The 18583-nt window shown below is 32.5% G+C and overlaps 1 protein-coding gene across 1 annotated transcript; it reads left to right on the top strand.

The window, feature by feature from the left end:
- The first annotated feature begins 3114 nt into the window (after positions 1–3114).
- Positions 3115–11612, top strand: LOC127707437 (transmembrane protein 26-like). Its single transcript, XM_052211965.1, has 3 exons — positions 3115–3631; positions 8600–8774; positions 10604–11612. The coding sequence occupies exons 1-3, from the start codon at positions 3438–3440 to the stop codon at positions 11426–11428; spliced, it is 1194 nt and encodes a 397-aa protein (XP_052067925.1). The 5' UTR covers positions 3115–3437; the 3' UTR covers positions 11429–11612.
- Positions 11613–18583: the final 6971 nt, after the last annotated feature.

Raw genomic sequence — 18583 nt, 5'->3', positions numbered from 1 at the left:
GTGGCCCGTACAAGTTTTTTTTAATATCGTTTAGTAATCAAATCGTGTATACATACGAACTTTTCCTTGTTATGATTTATATATATTTAGAATCATAGAAAAAAATCAGTCAAACATGTAATATTTCAAAATTATTTACTGCATGTACAACATGACAATACTATTTGCCGGATAGCGAAGTTCGGAGTGTGGAAGTTTAGCATACAATGTCAGTTTTATGGACGTTGGACATTTTATATGTATATAAGTTGAATGGACAATTTACATGTATGAGACAGCTTGTCAATCAGTCAATGAACATGAAAAGGGTCATGAATGAATAGTCCGAAGTGCCTTGTAAATAATTCATTTCAAGGCTACTTAATTCACCTAGTAGAATATAAAATTGCAATTGACTTGCAAACGTATACAGACAAAACATATATACAGTTTATGTTTCGCGAGTATATACAAAATAAATCTATCTGTTATTTTACGTAGATTTTTTAAGTATATAGACTTCATAATTATCCCATTATAGTATTGTGTGCATAAAAGTAACTTTACGGAGTACAATCATCATTTAATCTTTTTTTAAATATGAATAAATGGAGATGTGGGATGTGCGCCAATGACACAGGCGTTACGCACGGCATTCAGTTAATAGTAATGGTAACGTTACGCGACGTTGTATTTATTCGATTTTGACCGACCGTCAAAAATTTGAACTTTTTACACAGATAACATTTTTATTTAATAACTATTTAGATGACTGATTATATATTATGGGCATATACAACTTGTTTTCTTCATAATCTTCACTTATTTAAAGTATGTATGTCACATATTTGTCACTGCCCAAAAAATGTCAATTATTGCAAAATACGTATCATTTAGCATGGTCAAGATTCTGTCGGACATCCATAATGCAAACATAAACAACCAAAAGACATCTAGAGTTCAACATACAGTCTTCAAATATATACTGGTCTATATATTATAGCAAGATGAATTCTTAATATGTATATATAAGTATAACTGTATACTGGTTCGCTGTAATTGTCACACGTATTATTTAATGCACTCGCTTATTTCATTGGGACCTTAGATAACCCATAGTTTGTATGAAGTGGTATTATGTAAAATGGTGGAACGGAAATTTACAGATATTCAATGGCCTTTTGCGTGTCATCGTATTTTAAAACTACGACAAAAGACCAGTTCAGTTCAGCGTTGAATTTTAATACCGTGTCACAGTCTAAATCAAAGTTTTTGGTGACATTATTAAATTTCTAAAGTTTTTCTACTTGTTTGTTATTACATATACAGTTAGATATTTTAAGCAACTCAACGACAGGAATTACACTGAAACACATTTTCCCTTGATGATACTACACAAAAACTAACACGAAGTGCCTTGGCCGCTATTATATGTAAGAAGGAACAATATTTGAGTATCTGGACGGGGGTCACACCAAGAAAAAATCGGATAAAAACAAAATAGGAGAAGAACTAATGCGTTATATGGTGAAGATTCTGAGAAAGATTGATAAAATTCTAAATAAGGGGTTAGAAGGACACCAATGAAAATTGTAATGTTAGGATTTGACAAAATATTAAGTTATACCAAATTAAACCCAAATATCATTTGGTTCACAGAATAAAGTAGGAGGTGCTAAATATAAAAATAAGAAGCTGTAGTATGATTGCTAATGAGACAGCTCTCCACCAGAGACCAAATGACGTAGAAGTAAACAACTATATGTCACCGTACGACCTTCAACAATGAACAAAACCCATACCGCACAGCAAGCTATATATAGAATACCCCGAAATGACAAATGTTAAGCAATTCATACGAGAAAACTAACGGCCTGACTTATGTACAAAACAATAAACGAAAAACAAAATTGATATAGAGCAACAAATGCATGACAACCACTGAATTACAGGCTCCTGTCACATATACAGTGTGGCGGGGGTTAAAAATGTTTGCGGGCGTCAAACCCTCCCCCTAACCTGGGACAGTGGTGTAACAGCACAACATAAGAACAAACCATAAAAACCAGTTGAAAAGGGCTTAATTATCAGATCGATACCAAGCACAAAAACAACTAACAAAAAACACAAAAGATAAGAATCACGTATCTATATAAGACTTAAATATCAATCAGTACACATCCAACATCCAATTGATTTAGTATAAAGACATCATAAACAGTCAGTGAAAAACATGAAATTGTGCATGTTGTGCAATGCAAAAATATAGCTATCGACAGAATGTAGGGCCGTGAATGTTCAGAAGTGTATAGCAATAATATTTAGTTGGGGTTTAATTTATTGTTTACAAAATCAACAATATTCAAATATCTAATAACAAGGTCAAATTGGTAACCTTTTAGAATAAGTTTATTTAAAGGATCAATAAGTTTGCCCGGATCCTATCTAAATGTACGTGCTCGATAGAAAACATCACTGTGAAAATAAGGATGTGCTATTCCGTTCACAATAGGTTTTTTACAGGTACAACCAAACTTCCAAACCAAAATCTTTGCATGTATGAAAGAATTGTCTGTAACAGAAATTGTTTAGTACAGAATAACATTTTAATTTTTGTGGAATAGTGTAAAATTGTTTTTTAAAGATGTCAATTAGAATCGTTTTCACAAGGTTTTAACAACATTCGGGCTTTGACCCCATGTTTGAAACAAATTCACGGAAAATTTGGAATAAGCTTTTTTTCCCAATTTATTTGAATCTTCGAATCCAGACCCGTTTGCATACTCACTCTATAACCATAGTTATTTTCAAAATAAGTTTCATGTGTTTGTAATAGCTAAAATACAACGTTCACTTTGTGAAAACGTGAGAGCCACGGTCTCTATGAGTACGAAACTTAATATATCAATGGTTTTCACTTATCTTTTTATCACAGTTATTCAATCTGTCAAAACAGATGTGCTTATACTTTTTTTTCAAATGAATACAAACGCCCACTGGACTTTTAAAATTCGTAAGTACAGATCCAACGTGTCATGTTTAAAAAGGGTAAATATTTGTCATGCAAAGTCATGAAAGTGTTTTTAATCTGCCATATATAAGTATATCATCTCAGCTATTGAAAAGTGTACAGTTTCTAGTGTCTTCGTGTGTACTCCGATAAGCTCAAAAAAATTTGGAGAAGTGAATGATGGATAAATTAAACATTTACCTGCAATAAGTAATCATATTTTGAAAATGTAATTTAATGACACAATAAAAGATCTCAAGTTAATTCTAATGACATTTTAATCTCATTGGTGTACGACAACAAAAAGTTAAATGCAGTGAACTTTTTTAGGAAAACATGCATAAATTTTATGGTGATTTTGAATGAAGTCAAGCGTATATATAAATGTATATTTTGCCAATTCATACATACAATCACTGACAATCATATTTGACAAGACAGGTTAAAGATGGTCATAATCTGGAGTGTAGTAGAAGCTGTTTTCGTTCGATCTTTACTATTTATTCACAGTTTTTTGTGTATTTGGAGAACTGTTGATGTACAGGGAAATAGTTTGTTTTGGTGTCTTGGACTTGGAAATATTTTACACATAATAGAACTTGAACATAGAATTTTGAAAAAGAGAGGACAAGAAGACAAATGGTAAGTTTTTTAATGGGACATCTAACTCATCAAAACCGTTTCGGTGGTTTCTATGTTGCGTGTTCGTCACGAGTACGGGAGGTTGTAGGTTCGATCCTCGACCGGGTCAAATCAAATACTTGAAATTTTGTGTTTGCCGCTTCTCCTCAAATAACGCCGCATTAGGAGTAAGAAAAAAAACTTGTCGACTTGGAGTCTAAATAATGTGTCCGGAGAGGGTTCCATTTCTTCAAGCAGTCTGTTATCCTGTGATATAGCGCGTTAAAAATGTCGGTCTAGTATGTAAAGCAGTGTCCGGACATTTACCTATCACATTAAAATGTCCTCGTTCTAATATGCAATTGATATTTGCCACTGGACATTAGAAACCAATCAATCATCATCATCTTCCTTTTTATGACGTTTATTGGTGGGTTTATTGTTTGTTTTATATAAGTTTTGCAAAATTTCTATCTGGAGAAATACTAAAACTGCAATATTTTGACATATTTTGGTATATATTTAGAGGCTCAATTATTAACGAACATTTGTGTATCGAAGAACAAATTTAAGTGCCAGTCTGCCTAAGAATCAGGCAGTGGTGAAAACATGACAAACAAAACCCCACTGAAGTTGACATTAATTTATGCACAAATATAACATTGGTTTTCTTGTCCTGTTCTGGTAATTCAAGATATTATTTTGTTGAAATGCACTAGGAATTAACAATTAAGGGGAGTTAACTCCGTAATTTGCTATCATTCTAACCAAAACTTATCTATAGATTTCTGGAATTACCAGACACGCAGAAAAGAAAGAACTACCATTTCTAACTCATGATAAGGGTGACTTCATAATAGGATGGTTAGGTCGGTGGGTTTTTTTTCGGCCATGTTTCGATTTTATTCAAAATTGCCTGATTCTTACAAAAAATGGCACTTAAGTAATACAATTAGAATTCTAAATGGTTGGTTTGAGAGACACACACCCCTTACGTGTTCAAAAATGTGTACAAAAAAGTAGTTTTCCCTTACAATTATTTAAAACAAGTATACATTTGTAAATATATTTGTGTGGCATCCAATGGAATTCCGACTCGGCCACATCTGTGAAGTATAACAGGGGTAAAAAAAATCGGGAAATTTATTTAAAATGACAATTTTCAAGTGAGGTTAAACGGGGTTTTCAAACCTTTTTACTACGCACACCAGCCATCTACTTCCCAAATAGGCTTCTGTGATGCAATGAATTAAAGTTTCATGGTAAAATTACAAATATACCTGAAATAGAATCGTTTCACGTGGACAAGAATTTATATTTTTCCTTTCTGGTCAATTAACGAAAAAAAGTACCCAACATATACATTACATATTATGAAATCATACTGATTACAGATTACTGGAAAAGTGTTATATATACATGATATCAGTGCACAATCATCACCCGTAGTGTTAGATCAAAAGAGCCATGATCCTGTCTCATTATCTCACTGAATTGGAAGATTGATTATGTTTAAAATAAAAAGATAAGATTTGAATAGTATTCATATTTCAAAGTGGAAATATGATACACGTACTTCTTGCATAAGCACACTATTGATAACAAAGGAAATCTTTCTGTTTAGTAAGATGATTCTTTGTTTTATATACCTTACGTGACTTGCCAAAAACGTTACCTTTAAGCATATTTTATTGAATAACTAATACATGTAATACTAGTAAGAGAATTATAATGTCGAAATATATTTAACAAGGTTTCTTTTGATGTTCTAACTCCTCACGTATTAATATATAGTTGGCTTTCGCACTTTTGAGAGACAGCCTTCTTGGTGAAGGTAAATCAGGAAAATGTTTCGAAGGCACCTTATTTGTACAGTTTTATTTTTATTTTCACATGGTACTGCAGGAAATATGTGGTTGTGTAACTAGAGGTTTCTAAGACCCTTGAGCGCTCACCTGACACATATATATAACATGCCATTTTGATATTAAATTTCCACCTTAATTGCTTTTATTTGCTTATTTGCAGATTTATCTAGCTGATCCCTTTTACTGTTTTCTCTGTATGTTTTTTTATTTTTCAAAAACATTTCTAAAATGCAAAAATGGATAAAAATTGTAAACTTAAGACAATAACTCCTATTTGACGATTTCGTTCATGTCGACTTTAAGTGGATGTTATCTCCCTGATCCTTATTGCTGTCGTCAATTTCTATGATATAGTTTTCAAGAATGCAAGAATGTATAAAAATCATTAGTGAAGAGCAATATATCCTAAAAGGAGTGATTGACAATTTCAGTAAAATAAATTGACATATTTGTTTGCTGTTTACAGTTTCTTTCTTCCTTCAATAGTTTTCAAAGTATCTGCCAAAAACGATGATATGGGTAACAATCGTCAATTAAAGCAATAAATCCTGCAAGGAAACAATAACATTAACGGTATACCGGCGTTTACTGCACCAGATGCGCATTTAACAATTAATGTCTCTTCAGTAATGCTCGATGCCAAAATAATGGAAAATCCAAAACCTAATACAAACTTTAAAGAGTTGATATAACCACTAAAGTATAGCAAAATACGGACAAGGAATCAGAGCTTTGCTTAAGAGTGATAAATTCCTTCGTTTAAAATGATTTTTCACACTTTCACGTGCATCCCACTTGTTGGTTTGTTTGTTTTACGTATAAATCAGTCAGGATAGATTATGACCGAGAAATCAAATTAAGTACTTTCGCATGACCTACTTAAAATGGAAAGCAAATATTTTCGGAACAGTGATTATCTCAAATTTCCTGGGTAATAAATCATCTTTTCAATGTCGTTATCATTAATTTAAGCAAAAATTAAATAAATTTAAAGGTTTTTAAATATTGTGTACCTTTTTGAGATGATAATTTACGCAATTCGCAATCAATTTGCATTCAACGTCTGTTTACAAAACTTATAATACTTTATGCGTAGGCACTAAAACACCTTCATGCTAACTAGGAATGAATAAATTCCATTGAAAATAAAATATCTATGGAAACGTCTGTATACATTAGTAACATTGATTGTTTTCTTATTAACGTATATCCAAAATCTCCTTTTACTCATACAAAAATTCAAAGCACATTAAATACATCGATTGACCAAACTTAAATACAAATATATTGAGAATGGAAGCGGGGAAATGCATGCAAAAGATAGAACAAATAAGGACAGACCTTTTTAAAAACAAATATTAACAATACGAAGTTAATGTTCCTCATTTGGAGATGTGGCGGAGTAAATGAGACAACAACACAATTAAAACACGAAAGACGTGATATGAAGGTCAACTGCCAAAACCATGCGTGCATATATCAAACTACTCCGAAAGTGATCTGACGTCCGACTGTCTGACTGTTTTTGGGGGACTGGTAGGTACGAAATTAAAAATGCACGCAATATTGAATTCGAACCCTTTCTCAACTTTTAGCGTAGCATCTATGAAAAATGCGGCACGGCTTTGGAATTAAGAATTTTTCGTTTAACTAAGGATCATGATTGCTATAAATTTGTATAATATTTATTACAAACCAAAAAGTAGTATATGGTCCAAATTGTACCAGTCGTATCGGAAGCTACGCGATATAAGGCTGACATCACTTATTCTGTAGATAAGTACAGAGTAAAATATAAATTGAAATCAGACGAGACAAAGGAACTTACGTTCTTAAGACCTTACTGTATTTTTTCTGATTAAGGTCTTTCCTTTTCCAAAAGGGAAAGACCTTACTGTATTTCTTCTGATTATTATTATTTTTTTTCCGCCAATCTTTGAGAAAGTTAGCAGCCTTAGCCGTAAGACATGTTGCTTTAAGGTTCACACTTTGTATCGGTGTCACAAATACCTATCCGGAACTCACCCTGTGAGTCGTAAAATTTTGTCGGTCCGGAGTTATCTGCCCAAAACCTAAAAATCTTGTTATGGGATATACATCGTAATCGTAAGAGGTAGAAAAAAAACAGAAGGGTGAAATTTGATCAGGACCATACCCTGGTTCTTCGTTACATTTTGATCGAAAAGATTAAACTCATTGGTAGGATTATGCCCCTTTGAAAATTAACCGATCTCGGTTGGCCACTTAAACTTAGAAACCTTAAGTCGTAGCCACCTAGGATCTTCACCAATGATCATCAATTCATGTGACCTTGAAAATGCCTCAAGGTCAAATTTTACATTGACCTTGACCTTTGACCTTGTTAAGTCATGAATAGTGAAAAATGTTTGGGTCATTAAGACACAACTTTGTTACATTTTGACTGAAGAGATTTGACCTTTCCGTAAGGAGCATAACTCCCGTTAACGTTTCCTGAAAAGACAAAATAAGCTTTAACTATCAAACCAGGGGTCCTTGACCCACAGGGTCTTTTGCAATGACATTGTGAAACAATGACCATGACCAAGGTCAAAAGGTCATGTCCGAGATGGCAAATCATGTGTTTTTACCTTATTTAAAGGATTATAAGTGTGTTTTAAAGCTTTTTTTTTACGTTGACCTTGACCTTTGACCTTACTACTTTTTTTGATAAATCTCAGAAACCCTTATACGTACATGAATCATCAATAGTGAAAAATGTTTGGGTCATCAAATCGAAACTTCGGTACATTTTGACCGAAGAGATTTGACATATCCGTAAGGGCATAACCCGCGTTAACGGTTTCTGAAAAGACTAATTAGCTTTAACTCCACTAAACCAAAGTTCCTAGACCCATGGTGTCTTCGGCAAGGAAACCGGGGACAAATGACCCTGATAAAGGGTATAAGGTCAAAGATTAGGGTCATGACCTAGATCACGAATTTTATGTTTTTGACCATATTTTAAGGGTTTTATGTGTGTTTAATGCTTTTCAATGCATTTTACATCTATTTAAACATATATTTTACAATACGAAAAGGAAAGACCTCTCAATTGTTGACGAACAATTGATATTTTAATTTTTATTTGCTATTCTTTTAGGTTTTGTCTCTGCTTTTTCATCCACCTATGCAACACCGTTCCCGCCATTTGGCTGTTGGAAATCGATCGTCTGGAAAGGTCATCGTCGTTTACAGTAAACAACAACACAGTAACAACTCCAGCTACAAATACCAGTGACAACTCACAGGAAGAAGCACTGTCCGCCATTGAAGGGGTAAAGTTATTTAAAAAAAATTAGTTGTCATGGTTCGATATATATTGTAGTTATAGTTTGTATACAGTAATGGATGCCCATTGCTGAATATCGCAATGAGAAAAAAGATAAATTCGAGATCACGAATTTCATAATGTAAAATTGCGTGGCTGAATTATAAACCCTCTTCGACCATAAATAATAGATTATCAAAACAGTCTTACAGAAAAGTTTCTATTTGTTTAACCTTCTGTTACTCTGTTTTGGGAACTGAGCATATATCATTTGAAATTTTAAAAATCTGAATGCATGTTATAATAATTTAAAAATGATGATCATGACAACGAGACGATTATAATTTTTTTTAAATTATATGATGATAATGACGACAACGAGACGATAATATGATGACGATGATTATGACGATGACGAGAAATAGATGATGATGATATTGAGAAAAAAATAGTTCACCGATGTTCAATATTCAAATATCTTTAGATGATTCATGCTTCTATGTAATATCAAATGGGTTATAAAATAATAAACGGATTACAGTCAACATTACAGAACAAGTAACCGAAGTATAATGCAATTATATGCATGTACACTTTGTCGGTGAACTGTGAAATGATAATGTATGGAGGACATGGTGAGCTTTTCATATATATGTCAAATATACATGACTTTATATGAGAAAACTTAAAAAATAAACAAGTCTTTGGAAATTATAATTAGTTTCTATGAAAGGGTTAATTGAGCGGGAAATTAGATATAGAACACCAACACTCCAAAAATATCTTCTGTTAATGGACACTCGGAGGCACCCTTATTTACATAGGGTTTAAACTGTCTGCTATCATAATTACTTACAAATTAGGATTTGATCGTCGTATTTAAATATTAAATGACCTTTTGTTAATTCAGTTTTCTTAAATAAATGGATTATATAACATCAAATTGACCCTCCCAAAACAAATGTTGCGAATAGGCGAACATAAACGTAAAATGCTTTTAAGACGTAAAATAACCATGATAATTGGGCTCGATTAGTTTAATCATGTTTATATACAACGGATTCTTCTACATTCATTCAAGGAATACTAGTAGTATAATATAAACACAATTTCATACTTTGGGTGTTGAATTGGAATATAAGTAGGACTAGTAATATTGTCGCAAGAAATGGCAAATTTTCAACTACGCTACAAAGTTCCAGCTACTCTATTAAAACCCTAATATTTACCAAGTTAATGTTTTTTTTTTAATTTGTGTTAATTGTATACAACTTTTGGTCACCGTTTATATGAAACTTTGATTTAACCAAAAATTGTAGAAACAAAATCATTAACCTCAATTAAGAAGCTAAATGTTAACATGAACACCTTGCTCGTTAATGTTCGCGCGTTTCTACATATTTTTGTCATTAAACAGTACCATTTAGTGTTCAGTATCCTATTGTTGATAAGTGTGTTTTCATAATTAGTAAGAACGAGTTTCTATTGTATGTTGTGCATTTTTAGACACTGTGTTTAGAAGTACCTTTGAAATTTCACTATCCGATAGATGATCAAAACGTTTTTATAGTAAGTTTGATTGAAATGTTTTAATCGAGCTAGATGAAACCGATCTCGTTAGAATAACTGCCAATCAAATACGGACAATACACATCGTTCAATTGTGATATGGAAACGATTGGCGAATAATAAGTATATTATTTCAATTGTATTTATAAATTCATAATACTATTATGGTAAAATAATAATATAAAAGAATATAATAAGTATATTATTTAAATTTTATTTATAAAATCAATATATTATGGTAAATTAATTTGTTTGTTTTAATTTCAGATAACCATTCCGGTAAAGCTTGATGCAGATACATGGGCTTCAGTTTTAGAACAAGGATTTCTATTTATTCTGATATTAGGTCGATGGATGTTGCCACGCGGGAAACTTACACGTGATCAACTGTCACAGCTCTTATTTGTATATATAGGTTCCGGCTCAGACGTCATGGAACTTTTCATTATTTTTGAAGAAAAAGAAATTAGAGCCGATAAAACATTTAGTTATGCAATTTTAACGGTTTGGACGTTCAGCTTATTACAGTTTACGCTCGTCTTAACCTCCACAAAGAAGCAACGCGGTGGTAATATCGATGGGGAAGATCCGGACGACGACGACGACGACGACTGGACAACGTCTCAAAGAGCACCGGCAAGATGTTGCGCAAAATTGGTGGAGATGGAAATATGGAGTCTATTTGTGGCAATCGTTTTACAAGACGGTCCATACTTAACCGTACGGTTGTGTGCAATATTTGTGAAAAAAGTGCTGAGTTATGGTGTCATATTTTTCGCTCTTAAAAATTGCCTCATGATAATGATGCTATTTTATAGGGTTGGTGTTGTGGGAACTCACAAGAAAGAACTCGAGGAAAAAGCCAAAGAGAAAGAAAGGATTGCAGAAAAGGAGTTAGACAAGAAAATAAGTGACAATCGAAAGATCAAGCATCAAAATTCTCGAGAAAACCAACGGGACAATAAAGTGCGCAAATATGGAAGAGGACATAGTGGATCTCCACCAAACTATTGGTCCCATCCCGATTATTTTTATCAGTCTCCTTTCGGGGTTGGACGTGCAAACTATGGATATAATGCAGGCTATTATTAGTTTAATGACTATTTATCAATTTATAAATAGCCATCTAAGGGAAAACACACAAAAAGACGTCCCTGACTGAAAACATTGTCCACCCAGTAAAATAAAAAAATGCGACTGTTGTATGTATGTGAAACACAAAGAGAGAATATATCATGCCAATGCAGAAATATTGATATAAATATTCTGAAATGCACTTCTTATGTTGTCATGAATTGAATTGGTGTACTTGATCAATTTGTACCAATTTAAATTGTTCCCCACCCGTTTTGACGTGGATTATCGTCTTATGTGATTAACGATTCATTTCATTCAACCATTTTATTCACAGATTGTAAAAGTCCCGTTGAGTTCAAAATCTATTTCTAATTATCCCCTCTTGTACTATAACTGTTGGAGTTTAAATTGAACTGGTGAATAACTAAAATGAAAGAAGATTTCCCTATTGCAGTACTTGAACAAAGACCTCTCGCTAAAATGGTTGGTATTTGTGTACAATCGTATAGCTTCTCTGATACTTATATCAACTTACTTCCAAGCTAATATTCCGACAGCGAATATATAAGACGCAAAAACGTTCCCAATTCCTTTTAGCTTGGTATAAGTTTTGTGTTTCATTATATATACAAAGCAAAGACCATGATTTCTCTATAAGTTATAAAACTGAAGATGGACGACATTTATCAAAACAAAGTAAAATACACATTTTAAAGTGCCGTTCGAACGTAATCAGCCCGATAACGCTTAGGCTAATATAGGGGCCTCGTTATGATAACATGACTGATATGGAGAAAGTCATCTATTTATTTTTATGTGAATATACAGATTAATACATTACTTTTCAATACTGACCAGGTTATCAGACCCAGAGGAATCAGAAGGTCTGATATGGGTCGAGCGATGATAACTGGGACGATATGGAAAAATCACGTATTAATCTTTCTGTCATAAACTTCTGATGTAAGTACGCACTCATGCTGATAACTTGCTCCACATCAGACCGATCACATGATGCCAGGCCGGGCTGATATGGACTTGTGATTTTAATAATTGTTGTTATTAGCTTTTAACTACCTTTCAGTATGTTCGAGTACTCTCAGACCTGTACTTTGTGTCTTTTGTGTTTTTGTTTTTTGTATCGAGCTGGTGAGTTAAGTCCTTTTCACCTGACTTTTATAGTTTGGTCTTATGTTGCACCGTTACACCACTGTCCCAGGTTTGGAGGAGTGTTTGGCGCTCGCCAACATGTTTAACTCCACCACCTTCTGTATGGTTGTGCCTATACAAAGTCAGGAGCCTGTAATTTAGTGGTTGTTGTTAAAATTGTTACTGTAGATCATATTTATTTTCGTTCATTGTTTTGTACAAAAATCAAGCCTTTAGTTTTCTCGTTTGAATTGTTTTACATTTGTCCTTTTGAGACCTTTTATAGCTTACTATGCGGTGTGGGTTTTGCTCATTGTTTAAGGCCGTTCGGTGACCTATACCTATAGTTGTTAACTACTACGTCATTTGGTCTCTTGTGGAGAGTTGTCTCATTGGCAATGATACCTCATCTTCTTATTTTCATATTATTAGCTTGGATAATTCGAACAGCACATGGAAACATGTCATTGATTTTATTCGGTTTTATTACATGTATAGAAGTGGACATATATCTGTTCATAACTAGTATATTATGCAAGAAGATCGAAATAGTGGTAGGTCAATGTTATTTGGTATGTAGAAGCATTAGCATTTGCACATTTCATTTCCATTGAAATTATTTTGGCTCCGCTCCCTCATTTATGGTTTATTGACTTTGAATGTTTTGCATAGTTTACATGCTAAGTTTGTGATTATATCAGTTTAAGAGGAACTGCTAATATCAAGTAAAAGATATTGGTATGCAGTTGTATTATCATTTGCAAGTCTCTTTTCCATAGTGATAATATAGCCCACACCCCCTCAGCATGGTTCATTGTCTTTGACTTTGTATAAAAATTAAAGTTTGTGTTTAGGTTACTCAGGTAAATTCAGAAATTATTGCGCGCATTTATTATTGCGAGTTTTGAAAAATTAACAAAAATGCGAGTTTAACTATTGCGAATTTTGGTAAAGCAACATACAGATATATGTATTTGATATCAGAATGCGAGTTTTTATTATTGCGATACTCAAGTAGTCGCATTATTCGCATTAATAAAAACCTCGCAATAATTTCTGAATTAATAGTATTGTAAAGGGAACCAAGGCCACTTATGTCAATTGTATTTGGTATGCAGTTTTATAAGCATTGGAATTTCCCATTTCCATTGGGTTATTTGGTCCTGCACCATAAATCATAGTTCATTGACTTTGACTGTTTTTACATAGTATTCATGTTTAGATATTACCATTTGGATTCAATATTTGCATTATACTATCAAATTACAGAGAGGCGAGACATATCTCTGTGTCAACAATTTATATTAATTTAGCAGGTTATAAAATGGATGTAGGGGAAATATATGCAAAACCACTGAAACATATTACCTCTCTATTGCTGTCTCCATATACGAGGCATCGGATTTGGTATACTAATTGACGAGAAGATATGATTGAATTTTAATTATTAATATAATTTGGAAACACGTTACACGTTTACTTATATTAATCCATTTTGTAATGCAAATGACAAAATTTTATATGTTAGATACTCAAGACGAAAGTTTCTTTTCTATTGGATATCAAACTGGTTGTTAATATTTCATATATTATGGAAATGTTGTTGACGTATGATGTGAATAAACAGGCTTTAAATCTTATACGCGCTTAGCATCTTCACAAGTCTCATCGGTGACGCGTTTCCCATTCACAGAGTGTCTCTGGTCTACACATGAATCACCTTTTGCGCACCAATCAAAGTAGTTCGAAAGGCAAATCAATTTAGAAGTGAAAAAGCCAAGGTAGACCTCGGTGGCCGAGTGGTGTAGGTAGTCCACCTACTGTATCACTAGCCTGTCAACACTGAGGTTGTGGGTTCGAATCTCACACGTGGCAGATGCGCTCAACTTCAATCTTATTTGACTAGGATTGTCAGTTTTTCTGCCGAAAGTCTGTGGTTCTCTCCGGGCACTCCGCTTTCCTCCACCAATTTAAACTGACTGCCATGAAATAGCACAATAGTGCTGAAAGTGGCGTCAAACACCAATTAATCAATAAATCAATCTTCCAATTCGTAATTGATTTGCCTCTTGTACAGCGTATGGCATGTACACGAAAATAAAAGGCGAATCACTAAATAATCTTTCAATTGTTTGGTTGGTTAATTTTATTCAACGATAAAAAAACAAACCAATTGTTGATTTAAATCTGAAAGAATGTTTGTGTTTGTCCGTCTGTTTGAACATTATAACTTCAATTAAAAAAAGTTGCATTCTGCCTTTTCCGATTCAGGACATTTGTTAAATGTAAGTTTCAATTGTTTGATGTTTTGATCCTGGTATACATAACCTGGACCAAATATATGTATTTCGCTTGTTAGTAAATTTGTTGTACTAAGCAGTCACGATAACCTATAGATGAGTAATCAAACTTAATGCTTTAGCATAATCTACACGAAATGCCTAACATGAATATATTCGGACAAGTGATTATCTCAAATATCCTAGGTACTTAGTAATTAATCTCTTTTCCTATGTGATCGTCATTAGATTAAGCAAAACAATTAGAAAAAAGGTTTTTACATATCGTGTTCCTTTTTGAGAAGATGACTTCAGCGACAAATTCTTTGTAAATTTACATTGCACATCTGTTTACAAAACTAAGAATAATTTTTGAGGAGACAAACTCCCCGAGAATGAAATATCTAAGCTGAAAAAAGTACTGACCAAAAATTAAACATATTAAAACTTTCTGTGAGTCAGTATTGGGAAAAGGGCAATAGGCAATATCAAATTGGTTATAATCTAAGAAAGATTATAGTCAATATTTTTAAACAAGTCACCCAAATATATAATGCAATTGTATGCATGTACACTTTGTTAGTGAACTTTAGAATAATAATGTATGGAGGACAAGGTGAGCTTTTCATATCCATGTTGATTATGTATGACGTTTTATGAGAAAACCCCAAGATCTAAGTTTTTGAGATTTTGATAAGTTATAAGAAAACGTTAATTGAGTGGTGAATTAGATATAGAACACCAACTTTTGAAAAATATCCTCAGTTAACAGAGAAGGGGACACACGAAGACACTCTTATTTAAACAGGGTTTAAATTGCTGCTACAATGATTGCCTCGAAATTAACCTTCAATTGTTTTACTTGAATATTAAATCGTGCCTTTTGTTTATCGAGTTTTTATGAGGCAAATGAATATAACATCAAATCGGACCTTCCAAAAATAAAGCTGAGAAGAGGCTTGAATAAACGTCATTGGCTTTTAAGACATAAATTTATAATATGGCTTTGTTTGGTTTGTCATTTTTGTATAAAAGCAGACCTCTCCAAATTTTACTATGGATAGGGTAACAATAAGACAATTAACTTCTTTAGGTGTAAACTTGTAATAACATAAACGGTACCAATTTATATCAGTCTTCTGTCGGTTTTTGTCGTGCAAACTATGGATATAATGCAGGCTTGCGTTATAGTTTTATGAAATATGCTGAATTATAAATAATCAGCTAAGGGAATACACACCAATAGACGTTCATGACTGAAAATAGTGAGCACCCTATGCAAACAGAAATACGACCTTTTTGTTTAAGAACCAGGGAGAGAGAATTGTCGATGTAGAAATATCTCTAAAAATTCTATTGACGATTTGAATCAAATGATAAACAAATAAAAACATGGCCTTTCCATATCTGCCCGGTAGCCTTCACTCAACGCATACATGAAACTCGACTAGTACCTCTGGCTAATACAGGATGATTATAGGACTGATCTAAAAATAAAATATCTATTACTAGTAATCTGTATGTGAATATACAGATTAATTTTCAACATCGACAAGGTTATCAGAGCGGAATGGGTTTTTAAGCCTGAGAATGTTCGAACATCATATGGAACCGTTATTGTATCCTTGTGTTGTGATCTCTATGTATGCTGTTTGTCTTCAGTTTTATCACATATGTAGAATTGGACACATCTTTGCTTAGTAAATGGATTATGATAAACAAATGTGATAGCTATATAGTCATATTTGTTTAAGAACCATGGAGAGAGAATTGTACCATGTCGATGCAGAAATATCTCTAAAAATTCTTTTTACGAATTGAATCAATGTAATCGATCAATGTGTACCCACTTAATTTCCCATCACCCAGTTTGAAATGGATATTTAAACATTTATTTCATACTTAATTATATTGACATATTGTGAAAACCTTGAATGCAAGAGATAATAAATTATTTACTCTTGTATTACAAATATGGAGTTTAAATTGTACAAGTGATAATTAAAAAATACTAAGAGTACTTCTCGCTAAACTGGTTTGTAATCAGTTGAGATTGTATAGCTCACAATTACATCACAACTTCTTTCCTAAGTGAATTATTGGTTCCCGAGTTTTATGGAAGTAGGTTATACAGTAGATGGTTCCCGAGTGTTATAGAAGTAGGTTATACAAAAGATATATCCCTTGTACGGTAGTGATAATATGTCAAAACCAGAAAATAAAATTATTACCTCTCATACAACTGTCTCCCAACACGATGCATCGGATATAATGTACAAATTGACGAGAAGATAAAACTAAATTTGAATCCTTGATAGGATTCGGAAACAAGTTGTTTACTTATATTAATCCATTTCCTAATGTAAACAAGTAAATTTTATAAATTAAATACTTGAGGAGCATATATCTGATCTGATTTTTAGATTGCGGGTATATACTAGTATCAGATTTTTAATTACACCTTTTAAACATGGTAAAATTACATATAAACCTGAAATATTATCGTATGATATGACTAAGAAATAATATTTTTTCTTTTACGAAAGAAGTTTCCCAACATATATATTGCATATTATGAAGATATACTGATTACAGGTTACTGGAAAAGGACATGCCATTGTATTACATTTCTAGCAGATATCGTTGTTTACAGTCATCACACTAGGAAATATGATATTGTGAAAGCTAAAAAAGAGCCGTGCTTCTGTCTCATTATCTCACCGAATTGGAAGAATGATTATGTTAAAGATTAAAAAAAAAAAGATTTTGATATGATATACATATTTTTAGGTGGAAAATTATACATATTCTTTTTGTATAAAAACGATTACTTACTAAAGAAACGTTCGCTTTAATAACTATCTGGTTTTTGGTGTTGTTATCTTGCGTAACTTACCAAAAGGCGTTACTCTTGTAGCATAATTTATAGATATTTAATCCGTGTTTTTCGGTCATGTGTTAAATCAGTTACGATATTTGAAATCTTAGATAAGTCATTCTTTTTATTGCATTGACTTTTATAAATGTAATTGAGTATCTACATGTTCTATCTAAAAAAATGCAACTTCTTTGAAAAAAAGTATTATTGTATGACGTCAGAGAAGTGATGCTGCAGAAATTATTTCACATTTATTGTAAAGAAAAACAAGAAAATATTTCAGGTTTTTTTTTTCTGTGTTTCATTTTCTCACGTTTTCACGTATTTATACATCATTGGCTTTCAATATTTGGTTAGATAGTTCCTAATGAAGGTAAATCCTTAAAAGAAAATCATAGCCATCAATTTTATAAACCGTTATTAAGAAAAGAGATTCGGACGCATGAATTTTTCAAAGTGATGTTTTCATTTTTTACATGATACTGTTCAAGAAGCAAGTAGTTCAAGATGTTCAAGTAGCATGAATCGCTTTTCTGGCAAACAGATGACATTTTGATACTAATTTCCACCTTAATTTCAATCAGTTATGTTTCCTAATTTCTATATGTATCTTGCTGATCGATTTTGCTGTTTTTCTCTCAATCCTTTTCATTTTTCTAGAAAATATCCCAAAATTAAAAAAAACGGTAAACGTTATTATAAAAGACCAAATAACTTCTATTGTGATTCAATTGACGATTTTATGTTGACTCTTTTAAACTGAGGTATTAAGAGATTTTATTTTGTATAATTATCAAAACAAACATACAAAAAAGTTTTTATTTGGAAATATTCTGTATGACAACGACACGACTTAAACATGGA

This window comes from Mytilus californianus, unplaced genomic scaffold (assembly GCF_021869535.1).
Source record: "Mytilus californianus isolate M0D057914Y unplaced genomic scaffold, xbMytCali1.0.p SCAF_7, whole genome shotgun sequence".
NCBI classification, from domain to species: domain Eukaryota; kingdom Metazoa; phylum Mollusca; class Bivalvia; order Mytilida; family Mytilidae; genus Mytilus; species Mytilus californianus.
The sequence above is the reverse complement of the archived record's forward strand: the minus strand, read 5'-3'. Positions and strand labels throughout refer to the sequence as shown.